This window comes from Haplochromis burtoni, unplaced genomic scaffold, assembly GCF_018398535.1.
Source record: "Haplochromis burtoni strain Fernald_Lab_line unplaced genomic scaffold, NCSU_Asbu1 Contig_119, whole genome shotgun sequence".
NCBI lineage: Eukaryota > Metazoa > Chordata > Actinopteri > Cichliformes > Cichlidae > Haplochromis > Haplochromis burtoni.
In genome coordinates, this window is record NW_024582480.1 from 1,636,241 (window position 1) to 1,664,098 (window position 27,858).

Sequence of the window (27,858 nt, forward strand, 5' to 3'; positions counted from 1 at the left end):
TGTTATTATGCTAATGATGTGTCATCAGGACTGAGGGTGGGAAGTTTAGGGAAAAATAAGAGCGGCGGGCAGTGGTTTGTACTTGTCTAGGGGGTAGTATAGGACATTTAGAAAATCCTTTCTTTGTGACAGCGCTGTCATAAAGTTGTCGCGATAGCAGGAGTGTAATACTGGGCGCATTTCTTCCATAACTGGACTGTTAGCAGCAAAGCTAACAGGCTGTTTCTCGTCTTCTTGGGTCCGGACGGGACGGAAGAGGGATGTCCTGCAGCTTACTTGAGTTCTGTCGGCTTCAAGAGTTCAAAACGGTCCGGCACTTCTTGTTTCGGAACGAGAAAAGCGAGCCAGTCGAAGAGAAGAGTCAAACAGGTAACGATACAGGAGGAGGATAGGGGTCTTCTGCAGCTTCAAACTGAAGTGACAGTAGCTCAGATAGCAGCTCCCAGCATTAGAAAAGTGACCTCGGTGCTGTAAAGTGGTTTGAAAATGCGGATAAAGTGTGCATAACTAGTTTTGGTTAGTTGATTAGTTTTATCATGTTACAACGGAATAAATGAAATGTTCACCGCCTTAATGTGCCTTTTGTGAGTCCAGAATCAAAAGCAGCTTGCAGCTGTTTGCAGGTGAATCCTTGTATGGTTGTATTCAGGCCTGGACTCGTTTTGCACGCAATGTTATATGCATCATTTCGTTTTTCCGCTATGTGGAAGTCAATACAGAAATGCTACTATATTACAACCTGTTGATGTCAAACATATGGGGTGTATATGAAAGATGAATGTAGCTTCCAAATTTGAAAAGGAAACATCTTAAACCTGCATTATTTCCACGTGGTCAGCAGGGGGCGACTCCTCTATTTTAAAAGAAGTCTGATCGTATAGATGTCCATGAGAAAATGAGCCTATTGCTCATTTGATCTGTGACCTCAGTAAGCACTTTACCGATATGTTTATAGGCTCAGTCTTTAGTTTTATGTCAGGTTAGTACATTTTAGTACTACTAGAAGAAAAACAGGATATGATTTGGGGTGGGCATACCTTAGGATTGTCAAGTGTGAGGGTGCCTTAACTGAAGGACTTTCTGACCATATTGAAGATGGATGTGGTGAAAGTGTTAGGAGTATGTCACAGTATAGAACATCTCCTTTCCTGTCATGACTTTGGGGGAGGTGTTTTATCAACCATGTGAAGTTTAAGTGAATTTGAAATGTTGTGCACCAATTTGCAAGACACATAACTTTGACACAGAATATTTCAGCGTTTGAGAAAAGAACCATGGGCCGATTACAGCATGATCATTAAGCTCAGTATCAAGACTTCCTCATAGCACGGATGGCCTCATCTGAGATGTTCTTTTGGCCGATCACATCATTCTAAATCTTCGGTGTGATAATGTGTTTATTTTGGCCAAACAATAAATCTGTAGCTAGACGCCAGGTAGCAAACAGTTATATGTCAACTATCCCAAGTTCACTAATCCACCAAATATTGCTAGTATTAGGTTGTTGTTTGCATCCATCAGTTGGAGGAGGAGAAATCTGCAGGTCTTTTTAAGTGTGAGTCATTGCACATGAGGTCCCTGAGGGTGTCACTGCAGGATGCTCAGCAGAAAGGACAGATAGAAAGGGTGCTTGGATGTGTTGCATTCATGCGTCATTTCATACTGATGCCTGCAGACACACACACTGTCGTCATGGGGACACTGAAGTGCCAAGGCGTAAAGCAGCAGGATTTCCTCCTGATTTCTGAGCTTTACGCTGTTGCTATATTATTAGTTCATTTCCCTTTGGCACAGAGCTTCTGACTGCTCAACTTTAGCTGCCACAGTTATGTAGCAGCTATGACTTCTGCACCCCTTCTTTACAGTTCTTTCAACTGTATAGCAGAACTTAACATGTTAACATCCTGCTGCATATAACAGGTTTGATTTTTTTATAGCTAATTTTCTCCTTTATAACATTGATACAAGGGATAAATATTTATATAACTCACATGTTTAAATTTTGTTAAAAATTTCTTAGGGATTATTAAAGTATTCTGATTCTGATTAATGCTTAAAGTTTGCTTCTTTGACATGTGGATGCTAACTCAGGCGGCTGTAGCTACTAACTGTCTGCCAGGGTTCACCTCAGCTAATTGGACTCCCTAGACTGGACCTCTTTAGTATGTTTGTCCGTTTGGTGCCCAATTACCTGAGAAATTATTTTGCTTGCTGTGCAGTTAATTGTGCAAACAGACTGTCAAAAAAAATCTGCGCTCCAGCTCATACTCGAATACTTTGTTTGGCACTTGCTATTAAATAGCTGATACCTATGAATGCAGCTTGCTAGCTTAGCTAGCTGATAACTTGCAGTTCCATCATGTGGCTTCAAAAAACCAACACACATTTCGAGTCTTTTGAGTTTATCTTAGTCACTGCATTCATCTCTTCTCTACACTCTGTTTTAGCCACCGTACAAGCATCACAAACTTGACCCATTTTTAAAATTTATTTTATTTATTTATTTATTTGTTTCCTGCCTCTTACTCAGAAGATAATGAGCTGTCTTGGGACACCTCTGACTGGGAGTCGGCATGGGAAGGTGGTGATAATAAAGAGGAGGAATCCACCTCTGATAAAAAGGTTTGTCTCATTGTGGAATGTGACATTATTGGTGTTTTAAGTTGATGTCTATTTATTTACAGGGAAAGAATGTGTCATTCTGTCATTTTTCTTAAAGTTGTCTGTGTGCAGTGATGAGACCTGCGCAGTGTCCTGCGCTATGTGTCATGCATGTCGTATAATGACATATAATAATATCGTTAATGAAGTTACAGCTAGCTGGATAACCACCACCACTTTTGCTATTACAGACATTAATGTTTTGTGCCATTACACAATTTACTGATGGCTAAAATTAGTAGTCTTTGACAGCGACGCTAATAAGCATTTTCACTCAGATGTGATTTTGATAGCAGTAACGTTAGCAAGCAAGATGCAGTCAGCCTGCTACCTGTAATGCATCTATGCTGCATGGATGCTGCAAAAATCCTGTCTGAAGCCACATCAGCGTTAGTTTTCTTTTAGTCCATGTGTGGAGTTTGTGTTGGACTTCTGTGTTGGGTTGGTGTGGTCAGACATTGTCCGTTAAAAAACCTTTAGCAATTCAAAAATATGACCTATTTTACATTTGAATCAACTACTGATAATATTGTCATTGGCTGTGACATAGGACAAACACTCATTTTATTATTACAATGTCATATAATATTAGAATATAAGCACTCAATGCGAACTTCTAAAGGTGGCATAGGTCTAAAAATCTCCTTTGCTCTGCAGGTCGCGGATGATGCTGGCGGGCAGGGTGAACCGTGGCTGCAGGACTGTGTCGTGTCCCTGTCGCCCTGCACTGACCTGCTGGTGGTGGCCCGTGAACAGAAGGCGGCCTTTCTCTCAGGTCAGATTCTCAGACACGCACACCCTGATATGTGACTCTGGAGTTTTCTTTCATACTGTTCGTTTTGTGTCTCACTATGGAAAAGCATCCCGTGTCCTCATCAGATGCTCTCATACGACACCACTAACCCTCATGTCAGGAGGGCCTAGGACCCTTCTATTTATTACCTTTTTCACAGAAGCCTGTTGACAAATAGACTATTGGGCACTAAAGTGTCCACAAATTCAAGCAGGAGCAGCTCATGAGCAGCACCAATAATTTCCTCTAGCTAGTCGTGGTGTGGTGTAGTAATACTTTTACCCTTGGAAGTAGAAGTGTTTCCTGAAGCAAAGTAGAAACAAATTGTTTGCTTTAGCCAACCCAACAATAGGGCTAAGCATGTAGTTGATCGGAATATAATAATAATAATATGAATGCAATGTAATAATATAAAGGTCAATATATGGCTTAACCCAAACTTTGTCACAAAGGCTATGTGCCACCTTTCACCTCTGAGCAACAGCAGTAGCTGCTTACTTTGTGTCCAGTTTATGCAAATCCAGGTTTACCTGGTCAGAACTAAGGGTTTTAGATTTAATAACCAGTTGCTTTGTTTGTGGTTCTGATTGCTTTATGTACCTTTTTTCTTCTTGCTTGTCGTATTTTATTTGTGTCAATGAAATTAAGGAGCTTCCCGACTTTTGAGTAAATAAAGTATTCCTCATCTTTCTTTATTCTTACAGCTAAATGGCGAACAGATGACAGCGGCAGAGAAGAGATGACTCTGGGAGTATCTTGGACTGGAACTCTTAGCACTGAGGAAGGGTGAGAAAACAATATGTTAACTTACACACAGTCATTGTGGAAAAGGTTGATAATGGCTCCTGTTGGCGAATTATCCAGGTGATTGAATTGAAGGATGGAAGTGAGACAGATCAGTTATCCTTAGTTCAGTTTAAAAAGTGGACCTTTACTAAAATAACACCCCTACAGTTTTGATGAATGTAGAAATTCAGCTATAGAAACCAAAACAGTTTTTTTCTACTGGGTTTAAACATGAAAGTCTCCAGTGGCCGTTAGAGGAACTGCAGTTTTTGACCTAATTTTTCAGACCGGCTACGTTGCTGTTTTACAAGAAGAAATTAAATAAGAAGTTTATCAGAAGGCAAAACACAATTAATACATTAAAAATTATGATAATTAAAAACCTTAGCTAGAATGTAAATACATCAAATATATGTGACATGACTCTAAGTCTGATTTCTGTTTCCTCATAGAGAGTGTGTGAGCAGCACCATTTGTATTCCCTTGGCAAGTCAGAAGAGGTGAGATTTATTTATCTGTGAACTAAATGAGGGGAAGTGCTTGTGTGTTTATCTTCACTTCATGTCTCAATACATTTTTCAGGAGCTCCACTGGGCGGCCTGACTGGACATGTGTAGTCGTGGGTTTTACATCTGGTTATGTCCGTTTCTACACTGAGGTACCTTTTTAATCTATAACGTCTTCAATAATTCTTTGAATTATAGACAAGAAAGTGTGATGTGACTGTCTCTCCCTTCATGCAGAGCAGTTTTGCTCAAATCAGAGTGCAAAGTTGCAAACATTGGCACTACTTTACTAAAACTTTTTAGGTAAAGCAGAATCAATCTGTATTGATTTAAAAAAGCATGCATGGTTTAATTTTCTGCTAGAATGACATTGATATATTTTTTAAATGTTGATGTGTTTTCACCCAGCCCTGACTATCAATTGTGTCCCGTCAGAGCGGCGTTCTGCTCCTTGCCCAGCTGCTACACGAGGACCCGGTACTGAGGCTCAAGTGTCGCACTTACGAGATCCCTCGCCACCCTGGAGTAACTGAGCAGGTAACACACACCTGAAGCACTCTTCAAATTCAGAGAGGTGTGTGTGAGGATTATATCCATATTCAAAATCAAAGTGACAGTCTGTTTCAGTTGTGTGATTGTCATTGAGCATGAAGATTATAATCCTGATCTGTGAGCTAATGTTGATTGTTGATTTTATTTTTCGTCTGCAGCACGAGGAGCTGAGCATCCTCTACTCTGCTGCAATGGTCACCATAGATGGATTCAGCCTCTTTCAGTCTCTGCGGGCCTGCAGGAATCAGGCGGCAAGAGGTACGGCTGCTTCTCTATGTCTTTGTAGGAAGAAAGTTCAGTCAGACATTTAGTTTGTTTGTGGCAGCAGTGTGTGTGCACAAAAAAGTGGCCACATCTATTTGCATTTATAATAGGGTATATAGCATGTCCCCCTGAACATTATATTCAGCTGCCCCTTTGGAGATACTCTCATCTAAAGTCAGATATCTTCCAACTTTATCATCTTGGACTGCAGCTGGTAGTCCTTTTTCTGCTCTGCACTTTCTACAAGGTGGTTCTCCAGGTTCTGGTTAGTGATCCACCAGAGATGAAGAAAGATTGGCAATCACAGGATGAGGGATCCACAAAATGATATCAAAGGATGGACCAGAGCTAGCTGGTTAGCAGTGCCTGAACTTTCAAAATTGCTCAGCAAGTAAACTGAACGTACGTGCAAATAGATTTAAAAATAAAAAAATTACATGCCACAGTGAGTCCCCAAATGTATATGGCCACTGTTAATATAGTCAGTGTGAAATATATAATATATAAAGTGGCTCTCCTAAGTAAGTCAGACACTTTGGTGAGAAGTTGCAACACATATGAGGAAAACTCTCTCCCTTCCTGAACAGGGAGGCAACAGACTTGTCAGCCTGACTGTATGTGGATTAGCGTGCTTACAATTGTAGTTAACCCCTCAAAAGCCAAAACTGAGCTGAAAAAAACAAAACATGCATAATCTCTCAGTACTGTTTGCAGTGTGTTAACAGAAGATGTTTTTCACTTGCTTGCTGGCTGGAAAGTGTTTGCCACAAAGCATTCAGGTACTAAGGTGAAACCAACCTACTTATACAGAACCCCACACACCCCACACACCCCACAAACACAATCACCTGAAGTATAAACAGTTTGGAGCGTAGTACCCAGATAACAATGAGTTTTTGGCCCAAACGTGGCCCACATCTGCAGTTTTCTTTGGGCCGTATTTGGCCTTGATTTAGTGTCTGTTTGGCTGCTTAAACACTCCCACAGGTCTGCCTCTCATGGGCCAAATATCAGGTGACGTTTCAGTGAAGCCTGGGCCTACATTTGCTAGAACCAAAAGTGGCCCCAGGTCAGGTCCAGATGTGTTTGCTATCTGGGGAGCCAAGCTTCAGCAGCATTTGATCTAGTGCTCTGTGTGTTTGTTGTCTGCTCCTATAATAACCCTGAATACTCTGTGTGACCCAAGACAAACCCTGTTTAGACCTTAGTAGAGTTAAAGTTGACTAATAGATAATAAAAAAATACTGTTTTATTAAAGTTGTTGCTTCTTACTAACTTAACCTCCTTTTGATCAGCTGCAGCAGCAGGTAATGATGTGATCCAGCCTCCTCCTCTGGCCTATAAGAAGTGGGGTCTGCAGGAAATGGACACCATTGTGGACCACAGCAGCGTGGGTAAGAGTCTGTTTGAGAGCTTCCACTGATAATTCATGCTGGTGGTTGGCTGCTGCATAATGGATTAACTTATGATATTAAACATCATAATGTTTTGGATCTGCAGATGCGACTGTGTCATTCACATTTACAACATCAGATGAATTAGCCCTTCATTCATTTTAGTAGAGCAAATAGAACTGGAGAGATAACACTAACCAGTGTTAGTCAAAAAAGACTCTATCCATCTGACGGATATATTATTCACCTTTATATATTTCAACTGAGATATTTACTCTTAAAGTGATAAATTCAGATGGAGAGTCTACAGATTTATCTTTATGATTGATCCAGATGACAGTAAGTAACTCTTCTGCTTTTAGGCATCATGACACTGTGTGTCTTTGATCAAATGAAGAACGCATCTATCCTGGGAGGATTCAACGCCTCAGTCAAAGGCAGCCCCCCCGCCATGAGCCAGTATGTCACTGTAGGATCTGGGCCATACACGGGCTTTTACTATGCTATAGAGGTAATTATATTTTCAAAATGGGTATGTATCATGACTATAATCGCCTGCAGTTCAAAAATTAACAGAAAATCGGCTTTTTCTTGTGTCCCTAACTGTTTATAGGGGAGTTCTCAGCCTCTGCTGTCCCACGTGGCTATGGCAGTGGCCAGTAAACTCACCTCAGCCCTCTTCAGTGCTGCCAGGTGTGTGTGTGTGTGTGTGTGTGTGTGTGTGTGTGTGAAGCCCAATCACATGGTGTTCCCCAAGCTTAGGTTCTCTGTCCTATTTTAATTTTTTTTGCATTTTTATTTTCCTAGATCATACAGTGATGATTTCCACTGTTGTACAATTGCTATGCAGCTATATGTTTAAGCTGTGACATAAATATAATTTAAACTCTTCATTGTGCTCATTAACTTTAAATCCAAGTTCATTATTCTTGTAAGCAAACAAATACTTAGACACAACTAAGTCAAAAACCGTCCAGAGTCTTTGGGCTCCAATAAAATGATCCGACAAATGGATAGTTTTTGGAGGCTTGTATCAAAGCACAGGGCATAAGCGCACAGGCGGCAAAGACAAATGCCTCATCCAGTGGAGAAGTTGTTTCCAAGCCAAAGTCAGGGGTCAGTGTGCTGGAAAGCATCTGGAGACGGAAGATCTGTGTTTGAAGTTTCCTCCTTACTGTTTCTCACTCACTTTTTCTTTTTCTTCTTTCTGTTTTTTCTATCGTCACTTGTCATTTTCCTCTCAGCGGGTGGTTGGGATGGAACAAAAACAAGAACGAAGAGGAGGCTCCCCAGAAACAGAAGCCCAAGGTGGAGCCTGCCACCCCTTTAAGTATCAGGTACGAACTGGGACATCTAAAACACAAATCCAGTCGTCGTCGACTGTGTGCTGTTGAGACTGAAAACCTAATCTGACCTCAGCACACTTGCTGCTCTCCTTTGCAGATTTGGTCTCCCAGACTCTCGGCGGCATGGCGAGTCGATATGTCTGTCCCCGTGCAACACGCTGGCTGGAGTGACTGATGACTTTGGCCGAGTCACACTGCTGGACTTGGCCAGGGGCATCGCCGTTCGCATGTGGAAAGGTGAGGTGTAAACACGTGGAAGAACAACTCGTTGTGAGTGACACACATATGTAATAGAAACACATACATAAATTTGTTCCATATTGGCAGGATAGTGTCGCACATTTACTGCAGATGTGTGGCCTGTGCACCCATGATGCAAACCTCCTGTTCCACCACATGTCCAAGTTGCTCTTTTGGACTGAGATCTGGTCACTGTGGAGGCTATTTGAGTACAGTGAACTCACTGTCATGCTCAAGCAATCAGTTTAAAATGATGATTTGAGCTTTGACACTTCCTGCTGCAGCAGCCATTAGAAGATGGGTACACTGTGGTCATAAAGGATGTAATGGACATGGTCATCAACAATAATCAGTTGATGACCAGTTGGTACTAAGGAGCCCAAATTATGCCAAAAAAACATCCCTACAGCAATACACCAGCATCAGCAGCCTGAACCTTTGATAAAAGGCAGGATGGATCGATGCATTCATGTTGTCAACACCTAATTCTTAACCTACTATCTGAATGTTGCCAGAGAAATTGAGCATCATTAGATGGGCTAGAAAGGCAGCTCTATCTCATTGCATTTATAATTTCAGTATGATATTAAAATAGGTCTGTAGATCAGGTATTTTATACATTAAAAATGTCACAGCCCAATTTAAAATCTGATAATCTAATCTTTGTACAGGTGATCAGATGAAGATGTTTCCTTTTTGTTTTCATAGATTTATGTTTAATCTTATGCTGCTTTTCTAGCTGCGGCCACTTTAAAAATAATTAATTAAAGAGCTTCCCAATGTAGCAGGAGTTGCTCTAAACACTGTAATGTTTATTTTTACTATGATTCCTTCTTCGGCCTGTGTCATTATTAATAAAATCCTAACAATGTCCCAATCATACATTTATCTCCAGGTTACAGAGATGCCCAGTTGGGTTGGCTGCAGGTTCCAGAGGAGCGTAGCGAGCGGGATTTATCCCCCTCGGCGTCCCTCCCCAGACGCCACGCTCTGTTCCTCGTCATCTACGCCCCTCGTAGGGGGATCCTGGAGGTTTGGGCAATGCAACAGGGGCCTCGGGTCGGAGCTTTCACTGTAGGCAAACATTGCAGGTACACACCGTGAAGCTCCCACATTTTCTTACTGAAGAAGAATCTCATTTGATCCTGAAGTTGGAATATAACAAAATATTTGCTTGTACGGTGTTGCAGGTTGCTGTATGCTGGTTACCGTCTGATGGGGGTGAACAGTGTGACCAGTCAGGGTTGGCAGCTCCACACACAGCAGGTGTGTCTGCTTGATCCAATCACAGGAGTTCTGAGGACCGTGAACATTCCCTTCCACCTGGCTCTCAGGTTTGTACGCAGACTAAAAGGACAGGCTGTCATGTAGGTGTTTAAAATGAATGCAGGTGCAGTGAAAAAATAAATTTTGCAGAGTCTTGCCCACTTTCTTAGGTCAGATTTTCCCCACCTTTAAAAACTCTTAAATCTGACACAAAGAGTCATGAATATTTGACATTAGGTTGGATCTGAAGAGCTGCAACTTCCTGGTTCTGTGAGGTTCAAAAAAATCCGTTCTTGTCATAGGATTCCCACAGGTTGAATGATCGTTCTGTACGCTTCAGCTGTAAAGACGGACTTTCTGAACTGACCGCTGGTTTTGTTTTGGTACCCCAGAATATGTTGTGTGGCTATGTTTGCTATGTAAGTGACTGGCTTTGGATACGTGCTAATTATTGTTAAGTAACATCCAGGTAAAATCTGTGAATTTTACTCGCAGCAAAAACTCCTTTGACAGGTTATTGGTACACATAACCAAACGGTGAGAAATATGGGCGTGTGGTCCGACATGGTGCTCTCCTTCGAGTCTCGTGTAAAAGAGATAACAAAGACCGCCTTTATCATTTGAGGAACATAGCAGAATCAGACAAGTTTTGTTAAGAAACACTGCAGACGTTCTTGTCCATGCGTTTGTGTCTTCATGTATAGATTATTGTAATGCTCTTCTTTCTGGGCTACCAAAGAAAAGTTTTAGAGGTCTACAGCTGCAAAATGCAGCTGCTCGCATTTTAACAAGATCTGGGAAATTTGAGCACATTACCCCTGTACTAAGATCTCTTCATTGGCTACCTTGTCAGGTTCGAGCAGATTTTAAGGTCCTGCTGCTCACCTACAAGGCTTTAAATGGATTGGCACCTTCATACCTCTCCGACCTTTTGCACCTTTATGTTCCATCCTGTGCTCTACGATCTCAGGACTCTGGCCTTCTAAAGGTTCCTAGAGCCAGAAAAAAGACAATTGGAGAGTGTGCCTTTTCTTTCCCTGCCCCGTTTCTGTGGAACAACCTCCCTCAAGATATTAGGCAGGCATGCTCTGTGGAGGTTTATAAAGTTATTATTATTATTATTATTGTCAGATAATTGCCTTAAAAAATCTCCAAAAGGCACAAACAAAAAACCTACTGCACGACGGCAGCAAAAGTCCCCTCTAACTCCATCTTTCTGTCTTTTTCACTTCAGTGATAAGAAGAGCGAGCGAGCCAAAGATATGCACCTGGTAAAGAAACTCACTACCCTACTAAGGAGCCGAGACATTGAGCTTGGTAAGAGCATGACGAGAGATGTCAGGTTTCATGTTCAAATATATTTCATGTGTTATACAGTATTATATTATTAATGACTCTGTGTTCTTTTAGATATATTGGAGAGTGAAGCCAGAAGCATCGTACTAGATATCAAACACCCTGCAGTTAAGAAGCAGGTACGACCAAAATCTGATGTGGTTATTGTTTTAAATGGCCCTGTTTGACTCTAATTACAGACTTCTCCTAAATCTAACCAACCTGCAACTGAAAACTAAATATAAATGGAAAAAGAGATTAAAATTAAAAGTCCGTTAAGTCTAAGAATGATGAAGCAACTTTTACTTTTTCTTTCACGTGGGACAGAAACCCAAGTAATTTATCTTTTCAAATACTTGAACAGCCCTGATTGGTCCAGCAGCTCAATCCTGGGCCCCTGTTCAAGTCTTCTTGGGCACACTGGCCCTATATGTAAATATCCTTTATTTTCCAGGTGATTTTAAATTGTGGTTGCAACCGAACTGAACACCACTGCTGCCATTATTCACTTAAAACTCTTCTTGTCAGTTGAATATGATGTTGTAATTTCAGTGTCTCCGTTTTCTTTCAGGCACTGGAGTCTCTTCTGTCAAATAAAAACACTCCTGTCTCTTGTCTTGTTAACATCACACGTGCCTTAGATGACACTTTGAAACGGCAAGGTAAAGAATACGTTTACTGATGAAAGAAATGTAATATGAAAGAAAAAAGTGTCAGGAACTTGTATCTCATAATCACCCTGAGCTTGTTTCTCCTTTTGTTTCTGCACTTCAGAGCCTGAGGAAGTGGATGCTGAGTTACTTCAGCTCTGCTCATCACAGCTCAAACTACTGCAGCTCTACACAGACATCCAGCAACTGCATTCTGCCGCAGATGTCGAGGAAACCGCTGAAAATGTGAGAGCGCACACACACACACACAGATTTAAAGAAATTAAGAGCTTCTTTAGAGGTGGTGAGCTAAAGCCTCGGTGCTATTCCAGTATTTCTTTCTTCCATCCTTGCAGGACTCCCTTGAAGGCATAGAGGAGGAATTGTCCCGTGTTGCACCGACCTTGCAGCGCTATGCCCAGTTCACACCAAGACCCAGTGTTTCGTTTGCCCAGGATTCGCCTGACTCCCCCCTGCCTGCTCAGGCTTTTCTCTCCCAGTTGGAGTGCACAGAGGATGAGGAGGTTAAGGTGATCCGTAGGTCTGAAACTGAATGGAACCAGTTGGGTAAGGCAGGCAACATACGTGGGCACATTAATGCTGTTACACTCAATCAAAACTCAGACTGAGTACTTTTCCTGTTTGTCATTTGCAGGAAACTTCTTGTTCTGGAGTTGTCTGTGTGGAAAAAGTCCACTCCATAAAGTCTGTTACACGCTACAGCAGGCCGGCATCAGCCCACAGCAGCTTCTGGTAAGCTGGGGGGAAAGAATGGGTGAAAGCTGGGATCAGGATGTGACAGGATGTGTAGCTGCTGTTGAGAGAAATCTTACAAATGTTATATAGTGCATACAATTTTATATAGAATTGCATATCTTTTTAATTTTTTACTGTATGATACATACGTAATACTGATATGAGGCTTTTTAAATCTTTGCCAGAGATGAACCACAACCCACTGGTGTGTAATTTATTCAGTAATGGTCACTTTATATTGTGATGTCAGTATTCAGTATTTACTGTTAATGAGTGAAAGAACGCAGACTTCATTATCTGTCTGCGTAAGTCTGCCCAGCGTGTCTGGAGCCTGATATGTTCTCACATGAAATTAGGGTGTATAATATAATAGGTCTTTGAACAAATATCAGTAATTAATTCAGTTCATACTTCCTGTTTCTGTCAGTCTTTGCTGTTGAGTGTGTGGTTGCATCGGGAGAAGGAGTTGCTACAGAAACCAGAGGAAAATGTTCGAAACCTCCACAGACTACTTGTCGCCCTCAGCGATATGAAAGGTACCTGTAAGGCTTGTCGTGTCTGTGTAGTTCGCGAGGCTAAATAATACAACTCTATATGTTAATGGTTGAAGGGCTAATTCATCTGATGTTAGATGTGCTGATGTTGGTTGGTGCTCTGGTGGTTTTCTTCAGTTGGACAACAAGAAATCGAAAGAAATGTGAACCTCAAGAAGTAACCGTCAGACTGGAAAAGAAGAATAAGTAGAATAAGAGTGGCCTCTTCTTTTTCTCTCCCTCCGTTTAGGTGCAGTCGAGGAGTCATGGGACACACAGTCAATCTCCCCCTGGTGGCAGCAAGTCCGCACTACATGTGTTCAGTCCCACAACGCTGCCGCTGCCCTGCTGGCTGCACTGGTTGCTCACCGTGCTGCTAAAGCTAGCATCACAAGCCGAGCTGATAGCAAGGTAGAGAGGCGTCATGCACTTGAGGACTGTCTTAAGCAAAAAATAGGAACATAACCCCCTTTAAAATCAACCAACACTAATGTGTGTGTGTCAGTTTCAGTCAGAGTGGGAGGCAGTGTCACTGGAGTTGGAGCAGTGGGTGGTGTGTGTTCGCCAGTTGGAAGACGTGCTGGTGCTGCAGACTCTGCTGTTGGTGCCTCCTCCACCAGGAGCAACGGGGGGCGCTACAGTTCAGTGCTCTATTAAAACATTGTTGGAGGGAGGCACAGGTAGAGAAAAATAAGTTCAGGGAGATTTCAAGCTGTATGAGTTCATTTTTTACTTGTCATGTTTCTTTTCTTGGTTTTTCCTCACTTCATAAATGTATTCAAATGCACTGTATCGCTGTTCTCTCCTCAGTTACTCCTTGTTTTTTTTTTACTTCTCTCCATGAATTCAGTGTCTTGATGATATTGACCATAGTTTTCCCCTGATGGCTGCATTCTTCTTTGGAGTGTGGGAATCTGGAACAACTGCCACAACCCATTCAAATACACTGCCTGGCCAAAGCCTAGTTAGTAATTTCAAATACATTCACCGTTTGCTTTTGTCTGTTTCAGGCGGTATTGCCGACAGCGTCTCTAAGTGGGTGTTTAGACAAGACATTTCCCCAGAGCGGCTCAAGGAAATCCTCCAGAAAAGGGGAAATAAAGAAGCAGATGACAATGTGGAGCAGAGAGACGAAGAAGAAAGACATGAGCAGGAGAAAAGCCAAGAGGACACAGACAGGACAGCAGGTGAGGACTAAGACATTAACACATGTTCGGTATGTTAGTCTTTCTGGGCAATTTTGAGATATAGTTTAACTTGAAAATCCTAGAATAATGTGGCGTCAGCTGTGTTGTTGTTTGTGGTGATTTAAAAAAATTAAATTCAAAAAGACAAAAAGTAAAATAATGGAAATCGATTACTTAGCCTATTTTTGGACCTCTGTATCAGTAATATATGTTTTTATGCAGATGACACTATGAACTTTCTTATTAAACGTAAGCTTGTTCTCAGTGCTAGTCTGGTCACCTAAAAGCATCCAACCTATAGACCACAGTCAAACCAATGATCATCAAATTAAAACTGTCTATTGCTATAAATATTTTGGACTCTAGCTGGACACATGAGTCTGCTAAAGCCCAAGAATATTGAAAGTAGAAATTGGACATTTGTATAGAAAGATCTCTCTACAGTTAATGTGCAGTGTGCCTGTTCTCTTTGGCTAACAGAAGACAATAGCATTGTATGGTATTTATTCATAATGATCAAGGTTTGGTTAATGATCAAATAATCACAGTAAGCTGAAGACAGGCAAATTAGTCATATTTCCTGTTCTGCAGTACACATTGTTTCATGGAGCCTGAATCCAAATCAGCCTGTTTTCTTCCGTGTTTTTCAGAGTTGCTGTTAGCAGTATGCCAGCGGTTCCCACACTCTCTCTCACCTGATTTTCTCTTCGCCCACTGCTGCTGGGAGTATGTGGTGCAGTGGAACAAAGACCCAGAGGTGTGCAAATACACAAGCACGCACACAACGCGTTATCAAAAAGTCACACGTCTCCACCCATAAGAAGGAAAAAGCTTTCCCAGATTTAGCATTAGCATACGTCTCTTCCAAGGTCGTCTCCTTGTGCTTTTCTACACCATTTCAAAACCTGCTGCTATGCTTAGATCACTCACAGCCAACACTGGTGAAAATGTAGCAGCAGCAGCAGACAGACTTGAAGGGAAGATTAGCTAAATTTACTTGAGGTTTTTGACTTTTTGGTGCAGCATTGTAAATCTTCTATCTGTGCGCAAACTAACACATACTGTATTTAATAGTAGAAAGTGCAAACTTCTGCAGTCTGATCTCACACCTGCTTCTCTTCATAGGAGGGTCGATATCTCTGCTGGTCTGTGGAACATTTGAAGATGGTCTCCAGTCCTCATATTCAGCAAGGTGAGTACCACACTGGCTTTCGGTCTGTTTTATTGATCCAATAATACAATGCATGCTTTAGAAGACAGTACCTCCCCGGTAGTCAGCATGTCTTAACTCCTCACAGGTGTTTGTACAATGATGTGGAGCACATTCATTGCCAAGCGTCTCTCGGCAGCAACCTTTCTCATGGAGAAAGTAAGTTCTCGTCATAACGAGTCGAGCTGAGCTCTGTCACTGTGTCAGGACTTTGTACAGAATTAAATCTCTTATTTTATTGATTTATTTTGAAACAGGTGGGGAAAGCACCCAAAGATCGCTTGTGTCGACGGGTAAGAGTTACATTTCAGCACCAATTCTATTCAAAATGTTTATTTGCCTGTAAATATATTAGTCCATACAAATATTCAGATGTACTGTGAATTTTTGTGCAGGATGTCGGGATGGGAGACAAAGCCATGACGTCCTTCCTGGGCTGCTGCGTCCAGCTGCTGAATATCCTGATGGAGGTGACTGGAGTGTTGGTTAGGAATCAGTGCCTTTTTTCTTTTATGAAGTTTTATGTAAGTAAAGGAGACAGCAGAGTGATAGCATGGAGAGTGGTTAGCATGGCAGTGAAACACTGAACGACAACAGTAGGAAGTTGTTTAGGCTTATAGAAATGGGATTTTAGTCTAATATAATGGGAAAGCATTTCTAGTTGTTAGTTTTTTTTTTCCACCTGCTGCCTGATCAAAAGAGCTACTAATACCACCCTCACTGCCCACACTGCACCAGAGACCTGATTTATTCTGTGCATGTGTGAAAAGGACTTCTTCCTGTTCTTGCCATTCACATAAAAGCTGCATGACTGCTGTACTCTTGCAGTAGTGAAGAACACTCTTGCTAAAAATATCAAATAAATGGCTTGAAAAGTAAGCATTAGGAATAAAATCAAATCATATCTTTGGTTTTTCTACAAGATCTCTTTTTTCTTAATGAATATGTATAATAGTGTTTAACATAAATTGGAAAATGAATCCTCTCATTAGCCGTATTTTCCTTTTCCGTGCAGGCGGACTCAGCGGTGGAGGAGGTTTCTGCCCCAGAGTTGTCCATCGAGGAGGCGTGGTCTGGAGCCGAGGGCCCAGCTTCCATTGCTGAACTTGCCCTGGAGCAAAGAGGTGTTCACTACCCGCTGGTCCAGCACCACTGCCTGTTAGCATCCCTGCTACATGCTGCTATGACCTTCAGTGTCAAGGTCAAACCATTCAGCCTTTTTGATAGCAAGGTGAGGAGATCGACACTCTGCCAAAGTTTAGAACAAAAACGTAGTTCCAACGGCCTCATCCTTAATGATGCAAACGTTTAAGCATTAATACAATGTAAACCAGAGTTATATAAACAAATAACCTTGCTGTAAATCCAAATCCAGGCTGTAAGGGTCGATTCATGTTTTGTAGCCAGTCTTAAGTTGCCATTAGGAAAAATGCAGTTGATGGTACTCCGGTGCTGGCAGATACAGATCACAAATGATACCAGCTGACATTTCTAATGTTTATCCATTTGTGTCACATGTGTGTTTGCAGGGTAAGAACGCTTTCTTCAGAGACCTGACGACCATCCAGCTGATGCCCAGCGGAGACATGGACCCAGGTTTGGTCTCTGTGCGACAGGAGGTAAGAGGTGGAACAAAATGCAGACAGTAATCGGACAATGATGTTCCACACCCATCGCTTGATCTCCTGCTGTTCCACTTTGTCCTCTGTTTCAGTTCCTCCTGCGGGTGCTGACCGGTTGGGTTCAGGCTATAGATGACCCCTCTAGCTCCGCTCCACTTCCTTCAAGCGGACCCAAAGCCGAGTGGTGGCCCTCGCTGTGTTTAGAGCTCGGCTCTCTGCTGCAGGTCAACCCAGACATCCTGCGGCGGCATCTCGTCTGCGAGCTCTACAGCCAAGGACTGGATCTTCGGGCAGAAGAGGTTGGAAACTGTTTCCTTGTAGATCACGAAAACTTGCTTAAACTCACTTTAGGCACTAAGACTACTTGGTTTAGGTATTGGTTAGGTGTGGTTATCTGAAGACATTTGTAGCCACAAACCGTAGATCACGAAAACTTAAATCTTAAAGCAATTAATCTCCCCGTCCTCAGGTGATGTTGGAGGTGGAAGATAAGGATGTTTTGGGCTCCCAGTTGTTGGTGCTGACAGGTCAGAGGCTGAGCTACTCGCTTCTCCACAGCCAGAACCAGACGCAGGCCGCCATGGAGCTGCTGGCCCGCCTGCCCCCCACCCTCTGCACGTGGCTGAAGGCGATGGTGAGATCCCAACACTACAGCCTGCTCTTTTCCTAAAGGGTTATTTGCAAGTAGTGCTTGGAGAACTAAAGTGCATAGTTGAGTGTACATACAGGGTAAGAGTCTTTGAACTCTACATTTATGTGTTTTCAGAAACAAATGGGAACCTTTGGTGTCCCCAAAGAGCCAATGTGTTGTTGTTTTTTCTATTGCTCAACTGAATCTGGCACCGCAGTTTCTCCTTTTTGTTTCTTTAAAATGCAGTCATTGCTGAGTTCTGTTCACAGTGACAGATTCTCTGTTATAACATGAAATTGTTTAACTTTTGCTCAAGTTGGTACAGTCATGAGTGTCCAACATGAATAATTAGCCATTAAAATCACAATAGGTTAAATTTAAGGCGTATTAAAGAATTTTTTAATAGAATTTAAATGATCTCAAAAACGTTACACTTCAGTTCAGTTATATCCAGTTCCTGCTGGTTTGGTTTAGGGAGCAAAAACTGGTGGTTTGAGAGTGAGTCAGTTCACAATGACGCTAGAAGATTGGAGAGACACCCAATGAGCAGACCGTGCCCTGTGAGCTGCTCTTTCTGAAACTGGTGCAATGATGTCAGTTTTGTCTGAATTTAGAATTAGATAAAAGCAGCACAAATTAAAATCCTGGGAGTAAAATGGGCTGATTTACTATTACTTACAGATATAAAAACTGACTGAAATCATTGGTGAGACTGTAATAAATTAGAAAGGGGGGAAAAAACTGGTCGCTGCACGTGCTGCCCCTCAGCCAGGACCTGTAATGTAGTTTAAATAAATCATCTGGTCATTTTTAACTGGAAGTGTGGTTTATTTTGCAGGACCCACGTGAGCTGCGGTGTCCCCTGATCCCGCTGCCCCAGACCAGCCGGCTGGTCAGTCGTCTGATCGAGATACTGCCGGAGAACCACGCTCAGTACAGTCTGGCCCTCCACCTGCTGGAGGCCGTAGAGGTCCTCACCACAGAGGACTGAGGGGGGATGCTGCAGATAGTTGGAATGTGAGAGACTGTCAGAGAGGAAGAGGATAAAGAACTTTCTCACCCCCGTTTGGAGGTTTTGTTGTTCTGCTCAGTAATCATAGGTGGTGTTAAACACGGTGGATTCAGAGGCTTTTAATCGTTTTTTTTAATCCATCTTATTTCCCTGCATGTGACAACAAATGAGATTAAATATTTGTGTTAGTACTCACGTTAAAGTCAGACACCCTGTGTGCCGTGTCAGACGACGACTCCTCTTCTTCACAGATCAGAAATGTATTAGCAAGAAAAATGGACCTGATTTTTTATTTATATATGCAGACTGAACTTTAATAGCTGTGCCTGTACACCAGCTGCTCCCATGTAGAATAAAGATGCTTCTTAAAGCTTGGAGAACATGAGTCTGAAGACCCGTTCTTTATTTTTTCATTTATAAGTCAGACAACTTTGAATTCTTTATGTTTACAAGGAACACAAGCTATTATACAAAGAAGTACCCACCAGCATCGGTTTGCTGTCACAGTGACTCTGTAGTGCATTATTTTCCCATATAGTAAAAGGAGCAACTAAATCAAACACTCATTTCTCCTCTGGTTTGTAGAGCTGTTTAATCACCTGGATTTGACATCTGCCTCCCCCAGAATACAGATCTAAACAGGGACATGTTTGAAAAAGAAAATATCCACAATCCTTATGATCACCAACAAAAGCTTGCAGCTCGATAACATCAACACTTACAGCAACATTGCAAGCTTACAATTTAGAATAATTAATTCAGTGCATTTTAGGATCTTTTAAAATCTCAAAAATATGGTGGCCAAGACGTTCATATCAGGAGCACCATCTACTAAATTCGAATTTTTTAAATGACAAAGTGCATTCAAGAACTGTCAACGTATCCGAGGCACATTTTATTTGGTGCTTTACACAAGGGAGGGAGAACTGAGGGCGCTACATCCAAATGCACTTCTGACAAATTAGCCTGTAGGTGCTGATAAAGTGATTGTTTTAAGGTGTAACTGGAGACTCAGGCAAACAACACAACCCAAACTTGTGTCTCTAACACAATTACGAGGTTTTTTACTATTATATCATTAATAGACGAGACAACAAACATCTCTAAAGCTCCAAAACTTGCCAACTGATACCAAAAATAGTTTAGATTAGGGGAGAAAATGAGAAATAAACGCTACAAACCAGAGGTGACGAGTGTACATTTGCCTTTGGGGTCAAATGTGGCTGTAGCACATTTTTTTTAAAAGAACGCAGACACACGTAAGCTCTCTGAATGGAAACCCCACCTATAGACCATTTTTTTACATTTGTTAAAACACATTTCAGAGACCAGATGCTTTGTTGCCTTCCTGTGCTGAGCTGAGGCTTCGTTTTTCTTCCAATAAGCATCCTCTGAGAGAGAACTACAGCACGACAGCAGATGTTTCTAGTCCTTTTTACAGCCTCCGATGGGCGTGCAAAACCTGGTCTCTGGTCAGCCGTCAAACCGAGCCAGAGGTCATCAGTGAGCCTGGGAGACGACGCTCTGGCAGCGCGGGCAGAGGCAATCCGCTGAGTTGGCGGTGTAGCGGCGACACCGTAGGCAACGGGCAGCAGAGGTGGGCGTCACTGCGATACTGTAGGCGCTCTCCTCGCGGATTACACCACCTGATAAAACACAGACAGATTCTGGTGTGAAACTTGAAGATTTGCAGGTCTGAATGTATAGAAATGCAAAAATCCTGTCAAAGCAGTTTGAATAAAAGTAATTTCAACACCAAAATCTTACTTTATGTGACAAAGTATAGATTACTATGGTTGCATACTACAAAAAAAGGTAAGGCATTGCTGTGACAGCTATCAGCTGCTGTTACTCTTATCTGGGAGTTTTAGGCTGAAGGTCCTCACCCTCCAGGTTGATGAGGAAGGTGCCATGGTTCAGCAGAGCCTCCGGATCCAGGTCCCGAGGCATCTTTGTGGCCAGGTTGACCCGAGCTGCCATCATCAGCTCAGCCAGCTGGGAGGTGGTGGAGGTGGGCTCCTCCTGGAGAGACTGGAAGTAAAGTGGATGATGGCAGGAGTATATATATTATATATATTAAAAACTTCAAGTACAAAGTAGTGCACAGTGTTTCACAAATCAAAAAATGCACGAGTGCTAATATGAGGCACCAGAAATACAAGTTTTTCAATTTCAGTGCACAACAGCAGCTGTCCTGGTAAAGGTAATGTCTGTAATTGTAATTAAGCAAAGTGACACGGTAGCTTGTAAAATCAGCCAGATATTAATTGATATTTAAATTGGATTTCAGTCCGTTTATGACTTTAAAAAAAGCTGGATGGGTTTTGGTGATGATGGGCCAATCTTTGCTCTCCCATTCTAAGTTGTTTCGTGAGTACTTCAAACGTTTTTCCAAACTCTGCTCAGAATGAATCAAGATGAGTGAGAAACTCAGACAATTTATTTTCTCACTGTTATGCTTGAGACGGGTATATTGGGAAGCGTTTATCACCATCAGTTTACTAGTCTAAATTTAATTGATTAAGAAATGAGTAATCATCGACGTCCCTTCACTCCGGCAGCCGGCTTCTTTCACAGCTTGCTGAGCTCAGCAGGTTGTTCACTAACACCTACTATCTTACACCAGAGGGCTAGTACTAGTGCAGTACACTACAACAGATGACCCAAATACAGCATCTCTAGGTCAGTTTAAAGTCTATATCTATTTCTTTGATGTTAACAAAACCAACACAAAAACAAACCCATGGGAGTTTCTGTCACACAATCCTTCTGCACTGTCGCACACACTTCCGTTCAGTTTATATGAAGAGCCAGCTTACCTCCATGAGTTCGAACAGGAGACCTGGCTCGATGGCGACAGTGAGGTCGTACCTGGCGGCGTTTTTGCCAGGAATGGAAGACAGGAAGGAGTCCCTGATGGCACACGCTCCTTCCACAGCCTCCTCTAATCCTGGTCGCCGCCACACAGAGCTGCTTTTAATCCAGCCACTTTTAAATAATGTCTCCTCTTCTATTGAAACACAGAAAACATAGAAAGGCTGTGGTGGAGAATGCGTGCGGCAGTAAAAGAGTAATCACAGAAAATTGAAAGACACGTACTGTCATGTCCTGGTGCGTGCAGGTACACCTCTTCAGCCATATGTGGCAAGATCGGAGCGATGGATCTCGTCACGCCATCCAGAATTTCCTCTAAAACCGTCTGGCAGGATCTTCGACCCAACGAGTCCTCTGCATCGCAGTACAGTCTGACCCACGGAGAGACAAAGACATGAACAAAGCTACTGGAGGCAAAGGAATCTTTAACATGTTCTGACATGTTACCTGTCCTTGATGATACTGAAGTAGAAGCTGGAGAGTTCTCTGGTTATGAAGGCCTGCAGCACACGGATGACCCTGCCAGCGTCAAACTCACTGTAGGCGTCCGTAACCTGGGAACAAAGAGACGTCAGCAGGGGCACAAATGTGCTCGTTTCATTAGTTGGATGGACTACACCTTAAACACACCTTGATGCTGTACTCGCGCAGCAGGTGCAGCATGTACTGGTCGATGTAGTGCATCTGTTTGGGATCCACAGCCTGCAGTCGCGGGTCGAAGCCCTGCAGGTTTCCGAGCAGGAATTTCAGAGTGTTCCTCAGCTGGAAGGCAAACAACAGCCATGAGAGGAGGTGCAGCAGGTGAGATGAACGTGGCGAGCAGATAAACTGCACCTTAAAGTACCTTACTGATACTGTCCCGGGCTGAGCTGAGCGCAGAGGGGCCAATCTGGACCTCAGAGAAGACGTTCGACTCTGCCACCCACCAGCGGAGCACGTCTGCCCCGTAGGCCGGCTCAGTGGGGTCCTGGCAAAGATGACAGGTTAGAAAGTCTCTACACAGAAATGCAAATTTATCTTCTCAGTTTCAGCTTCATTTAAAATCTTTTTTTGTGTGTTTTTTAAAGTGGCAAACAAGGAAATGGTAAAATCAAAGAATCACAATTGGAAATCTTTGATGCGTGAAGTCCTATATTTGCAGAGTGTAGCTCTGACACAACATGTAGATTGTAGTGAACAATTTATTTAACTTTATCTTAATTTTAAATCTAGAACAGGTTGAAAAGTCTTCATCCGTTTTACCTTCCCTCCATTAATGACCACATCAGGATCCACAACGTTGCCCACCGACTTGGACATCTTCTCTCCTTTCTCACTGACTGCAAAGCCGTGGACCACAAGAGACCTGCAACAATATTCATTTTTCAGACACTTTCATCAATTTTCTTTCTGTGTATCATTATCATCTGTGTGGCGAGTGGAAAGCACGCTCACTTGTAAGGTGCCTTGTTCCGGACAGCCACACTGGTGAGCAGCGATGACTGACTGAAACCAGCCTCCAATCTGGTCCTTTCCCTCCACATAAATGTCAGCCCGAGAGTCCGACTCCGCTGCAAGAAAAAGCTGAGCTCTGAGCTAAACTGTATAAAATTTGAGTTCAGCATTTAATGATTTGCAAGCTATTTTAAGCTAACAACAATAACACATTCTTAATACATCTTTAAAGCCTTTACAAATTAATCTCCCATGGGTCAATGAGATGATTATGGAATTTTTTAAATGACAAATACATTGTTGTCTAGTATGTTTAGCTAGCAATTTCAACTCCTAGCAAAACTTAAGCTAATAACTTCAGACTTTATTGATAATTTTAACTACGCATTTTAAATGACTGAAGCATGTTTAGTTAACAATTTATTTGCTAATAATTTCATGTCTTTATCCCTACTTTTAGATAACAGCTGGAAATTTTCAAGTTTTTACTGCTTCTCGCACTATTTCAACTGTTTATCCAGTTATGTAGCAAATGAACCTTTCAACACTCAGTGTCCTGAATGTTTTTGAAAGGGAGTCATAAAAGGCAGGGTGCTGAGATTCATGCTGTGCTAATCAGTTACAATCTTCCAACTGAACAACATGTTCATCAAAAGACATCACTGAGTACTGGCAGTACTGAGGCACTGCGATGGAGTGGAAGGAAGAAATGGGTTGGCTGGGAAGTGATAACACATCTTTACCAAATATCCCAAAAGATTTTAAAGGTAAAAAGAGGTAAAAAGTACAAGAGAAGATGGAAAGAGACAAAAAAGAAAATAAATGACTATAATACAAAGACTAGAGTGCCTGTCCCTGTAGCTGAACGATCGAACAACCTGTAACCAGAGATTTCTGGAGCCCAGCTGGGAGCCATCTGAGACGTGACTCAGGCTCAGAGTTTTCCTCCATTTGCTCTACAAATGACAACACAACCACACAGATGATGGAAAAACTCTCATACTTCAGCAAATAAGTGTCTATTTGAATCTCCTGGAGCAAAACAAAGCTACTGCGCCATGTGGTAGTAGTTCAAAAATACCTTCAAAATGCAGACCGTTCAAAGTGAGCAGGATCCAACTCTAATATTGGTTGAATTGCTATTAAAAAACATTAACTCCACTCACACCCCTCGGCAAATTTTGACCCAAAATGTGCTGAATAATGATCCCCCACCCCATTACGCCACCTGCAGCCTGAACCATTGACATGAGGCAGGATGGACCCCTGATTTCATCAAATTCTGATCCTATCCCAGATATTTGTGTTTAACAGGTATACCTAATAAAGTGTGTAATTTCTGCTATTTCAACTTTTAACCCAGTGTGTTTAGTGAACGATTTCACTTCTTTATCCAAACATACTGTTTCCATACTATTACCAGTTTTAACTTTTAGTCATACTTATTAACCGGTTTTCATTTTTTCCTACTTCTGACCCTGACAGTGAGCAGGAATTTCTTCCAGTTCTAAAAACAGATAAATAAATCCAATCACCTTGTCCGGTATCTGTGATGTGCTGACGTTTGCTAATCCAGGACTCCGACTAGCCCACTCTCACTAATGATGCTTTGCAAAGCAGCTCAACTGGCATGTGGGACTACATAAAGTAGCTTCAAGTAGCTTTGTCGCTAATAAAACTAATAACAGGAGGTTTGATTAGAGGCACTTGGAAACCTTCAGTCACAGACTGTTCTGCTGCTCTGAGACGATCATTTTCAATGTCCTCGGAGAGGTTTTACAAAATTAACAAAATCCATTAATACTTTTACATGATCTGCATAACAGGACAAACTGAAGAAATTTCAAATGTACCTTCGAGCACTGCTGCCCACGACGCTCCACTGTCAAACCAAATGTCCAGAACGTCTTCTCCACGAACGTAATCACTCGCTGCACCTGCTTTACTCTGAGACAAATATATATTCACAGAAAAACTGTGATAAGTTTTACATTTACGAGAAAAACATCTCAAATATTCTCTTAGAGAAAAAAAATGTAAAAAGCATTGCAAAGAGTAAAGCCATGTGCCCTTGACTCCCTATGATGCCTTTAAAATCATTAATGGATATAGTTTCAGTTTTTCCTTGTCCACAGCACGTAAGAAAAGGCTTTTCCCAGACTTATCGAAGTCCAGCCACCATTTGAAGTGTAGCTGGTAACTTACCGGAGTAGAGACAGAAGGGTGTAGAGCTAAAGTGGAAATTTACCCAATATTGGTTTATAGATATAGATAAGAAGCATATGCACGAATGACACCATCATCAGCACAGAGGTGTATTTTTGCTTAGATGTCCTTGCAAATGTCATTAATAAAAACGGGTCCCAACACAGAGGCCTGTTAATCCAAGAAAAATCTGATTTACGGCCCCCTGTGTGGACACACACTGGGTTTGATGCACCAGTAGGTTTGCTCCTAAGCTTGTACACTGGTTTAGAAATAGAACCCAGAAGGGCTGTAACATTGTTGCACATTTTTCTTAGAGTTGTTGTAGTTTTTACAAAATGCCGTTGCCTAAAAAGTGGGACGGCAAAGTTAAAAATGCTTGAGGATGGGAAGGGATGCCTCTGGCAATGACATCAATGATGGATGACAGTGAGGACCCTGTTATCAGTAATATCTGATTGTTAGCTGTTTCCACACATTAGTTTACGCACCTTCTTGAGCACCTCGGGAGGCAGCAGAGTCTCAATGGGAAGCTCCCACCAACAGTCGCTGCCCTTTTCTTTGAAGAGCTGTGCGATGTGGGACACAGTGTATCTGTAAAGGTCAAAGAATCACAGATGTTTGCCAGTTTGTAAATATTGTTTAAAAAAAAAAAAAAAGAGAGAAATTTCAAGCAAATACAGTAAATATGTGCACGCAATGTGTTTGTTGCTTTACTTGTTGATGAGAGCCTCTCCACTTTCTTTATGGTAGAAGACGGGGATGGGGACGCCCCAGCTGCGCTGCCTGGAGATGCACCAGTATGTCCGTCTGTCCAGCATGGTGAGCAGGCTGCTCCTGGCCGACTCGGGCAAAACACGCACCTTCTGCAGGGCCTCCTGCAAAATCCCACACACATACTTCTTTAGACAAAACTGGAAATGTGAAGCACTCCCGCTCACTGGAAGAAATGAAGTGTCAGGTACAGACGAAAAAACTAATCTGGTCCAAATGATCTGAATGTCTTTTACCTTTGCTTTGTCTTTGAGTGACTCTGTGTTGATGAACCACTGTTTGCTGGGTCTGATGACTACAGGTTGCTTTGTCCTCCAGTCATACGGGTAACTATGGACGCACTGCTCCTCCTTCAGCAGAGCATTGCACTGCTTCAGCATTGAAATCACTGAGTGAAGCAAACATCAGATACATCCATCATCAAACAAGAAACAAACTCATTTTCAAAACATTTTTTTTATCTTGATTAACAATATTATTAAAAAATTATTTCTTTTTAGCAGCCTGTAGAAACCCCGTGCTCTTCCATGTTTTTATACCTTTATCGTTTCCTTCTGTCATTACAGAAAGCTTCTGTAGTTCAGGTCCAGCTAATTCATTGAATGTCCCATCTTCATCCACCATACATTCCTTTGGTAGAAGAATAATGTGCACAAATACATCAGGTTTTATCATATACTGTAGCCACATTATTCATCAAACATGGTCCACACTGTTAAATAATAATCTCCTTGCATGCATATTGGCTATACTGATTAATGAAAATCCCTTTTTGTATTTTATTTGCTTTTCACAGATTTCAGCCAACTCACAAAGCTTTCAAAAGTCAAAACCTAAGAAATTATGTCTGTGTGTGTTTGTGTGTACAAAAAGAATGATTAAAAACATAAATACATTTCCAATTGGATTTTTTATATATTTCTGTATTTTCACCTTAGTTATTTCCCCAGAAATATGTTTTTTTTTCTGTATTTCTTCCTACTTTTGGCTCATTGGGGCCTCCATATGCCCACAAGTTTTTTCTTGACTGTTGGGATTTTTAGTTTTTACACACAGAACACACCACAGGCAGTTTAAACTGCGAGGCCACACTGTAGTCCTCCATCCCATGCGCCGGTGCCGTGTGAACCAATCCAGTTCCCTTCACCATGGTCACGTGATTAGCTGGCAGCAATGGCACTTGTTTGTCAGGAATCGTGGGATGTTTGCAGATCCCACCTTCAAGCAGGGAGCCTAGGAGAGGAAAAAGATGGAGAAACAGCTCTGCTCATGTTCTCAAACTTTGGGCCAGGGTCCACTGATGGGACGCAGAAGGAAAAATACAGAGAAGAATTTCATTTCCCCAAAATTCAACCTGGATTATTTTTGTTAAAAGCTCATTTCCACTGCAGGAAGTATCACGTCTGCACCTGGTAACGTGATGCTTCAGACACTGTGTGTTACCTGTGAAGGTGCCTACAGTCTGCAGGTCTGTGCCCAGCAGTGCTGCTATGCTGGCCGTCCGCTCAGTTGCTACTAGAAACTTCTCAGAGTTGTCCGCTCTCTTCACCACAGAATACCTGCAAGCAAGACAGAAAACAACTCACTCAAAACCCCACCACCCTATCCACGTTACTGACATCATAATAACAGTGCCTGGGTTAGACAATGTTTGGTTTAAAACAAACAAATACACTCTATAGTTATGAAATGGAAACGCATCTCTTAGGTTTAGGTAATAAAGTCATGATGACATCTTATAAACTGAAACAAATCGTTTGCTTTTTTCACGACTGTCACATTTTGCAATGAGACCAAGCTGGACGAGTCTCCAGTGTGTGGTGCTGT

The 27,858-nt window shown here is 42.0% G+C and overlaps 2 protein-coding genes across 3 annotated transcripts in view; one reads left to right on the plus strand and one right to left on the minus strand.

Annotated features, from left to right (window-relative positions):
* On the plus strand, positions 1 to 19,129 carry rab3gap2 (RAB3 GTPase activating protein subunit 2 (non-catalytic)). 2 transcript variants are annotated; one of them, XM_014335937.2, is made up of 35 exons: positions 1 to 369; positions 2,531 to 2,622; positions 3,319 to 3,436; positions 4,159 to 4,240; positions 4,693 to 4,740; positions 4,823 to 4,898; positions 5,182 to 5,283; positions 5,457 to 5,556; positions 6,858 to 6,956; positions 7,319 to 7,467; positions 7,570 to 7,649; positions 8,201 to 8,293; positions 8,400 to 8,539; positions 9,438 to 9,633; positions 9,733 to 9,876; positions 11,043 to 11,125; positions 11,219 to 11,283; positions 11,715 to 11,805; positions 11,918 to 12,039; positions 12,150 to 12,360; positions 12,449 to 12,546; positions 12,977 to 13,085; positions 13,333 to 13,493; positions 13,588 to 13,762; positions 14,093 to 14,269; positions 14,920 to 15,026; positions 15,395 to 15,461; positions 15,568 to 15,638; positions 15,737 to 15,772; positions 15,875 to 15,964; positions 16,495 to 16,710; positions 17,009 to 17,098; positions 17,194 to 17,400; positions 17,571 to 17,735; positions 18,571 to 19,129. In XM_014335937.2, exons 1-35 carry the CDS (start codon positions 261 to 263, stop codon positions 18,721 to 18,723), a joined length of 4,122 nt encoding a protein of 1,373 aa, XP_014191423.1. In that variant the 5' UTR covers positions 1 to 260; the 3' UTR covers positions 18,724 to 19,129. The 2 variants fall into 2 exon arrangements, with proteins under 2 accessions (XP_014191423.1, XP_005929682.1); XM_005929620.3 differs by having other exon boundaries at positions 15,875 to 15,949.
* Positions 19,110 to 27,858, minus strand: part of iars2 (isoleucyl-tRNA synthetase 2, mitochondrial) — an 11,537-nt gene continuing 2,788 nt past the window's right edge. The window contains 17 exon segments of the mRNA XM_014335938.2: positions 19,110 to 20,390; positions 20,631 to 20,775; positions 21,564 to 21,754; positions 21,844 to 21,989; positions 22,066 to 22,172; positions 22,249 to 22,380; positions 22,463 to 22,585; positions 22,861 to 22,963; positions 23,053 to 23,102; positions 23,104 to 23,168; positions 24,906 to 24,999; positions 25,749 to 25,851; positions 25,975 to 26,135; positions 26,268 to 26,419; positions 26,571 to 26,661; positions 27,095 to 27,264; positions 27,475 to 27,590. Coding sequence (XP_014191424.2) covers positions 20,245 to 20,390; positions 20,631 to 20,775; positions 21,564 to 21,754; positions 21,844 to 21,989; positions 22,066 to 22,172; positions 22,249 to 22,380; positions 22,463 to 22,585; positions 22,861 to 22,963; positions 23,053 to 23,102; positions 23,104 to 23,168; positions 24,906 to 24,999; positions 25,749 to 25,851; positions 25,975 to 26,135; positions 26,268 to 26,419; positions 26,571 to 26,661; positions 27,095 to 27,264; positions 27,475 to 27,590 — 2,095 coding nt within the window. The 3' untranslated portion in view covers positions 19,110 to 20,244.

Bases quoted from the DNA above. Each gene is read 5' to 3' on its own strand.
- rab3gap2 (XM_014335937.2), top strand. From the start codon at position 261: ATGTCCTGCAGCTTACTTGAGTTCTGTCGGCTTCAAGAGTTCAAAACG. The intron at 7,650-8,200 runs GTGTGTGTGTGT...TTTTCCTCTCAG, and splicing joins GCCCTCTTCAGTGCTGCCAG to CGGGTGGTTGGGATGGAACA. The intron at 13,763-14,092 runs GTAGAGAAAAAT...TGTCTGTTTCAG, and splicing joins ATTGTTGGAGGGAGGCACAG to GCGGTATTGCCGACAGCGTC.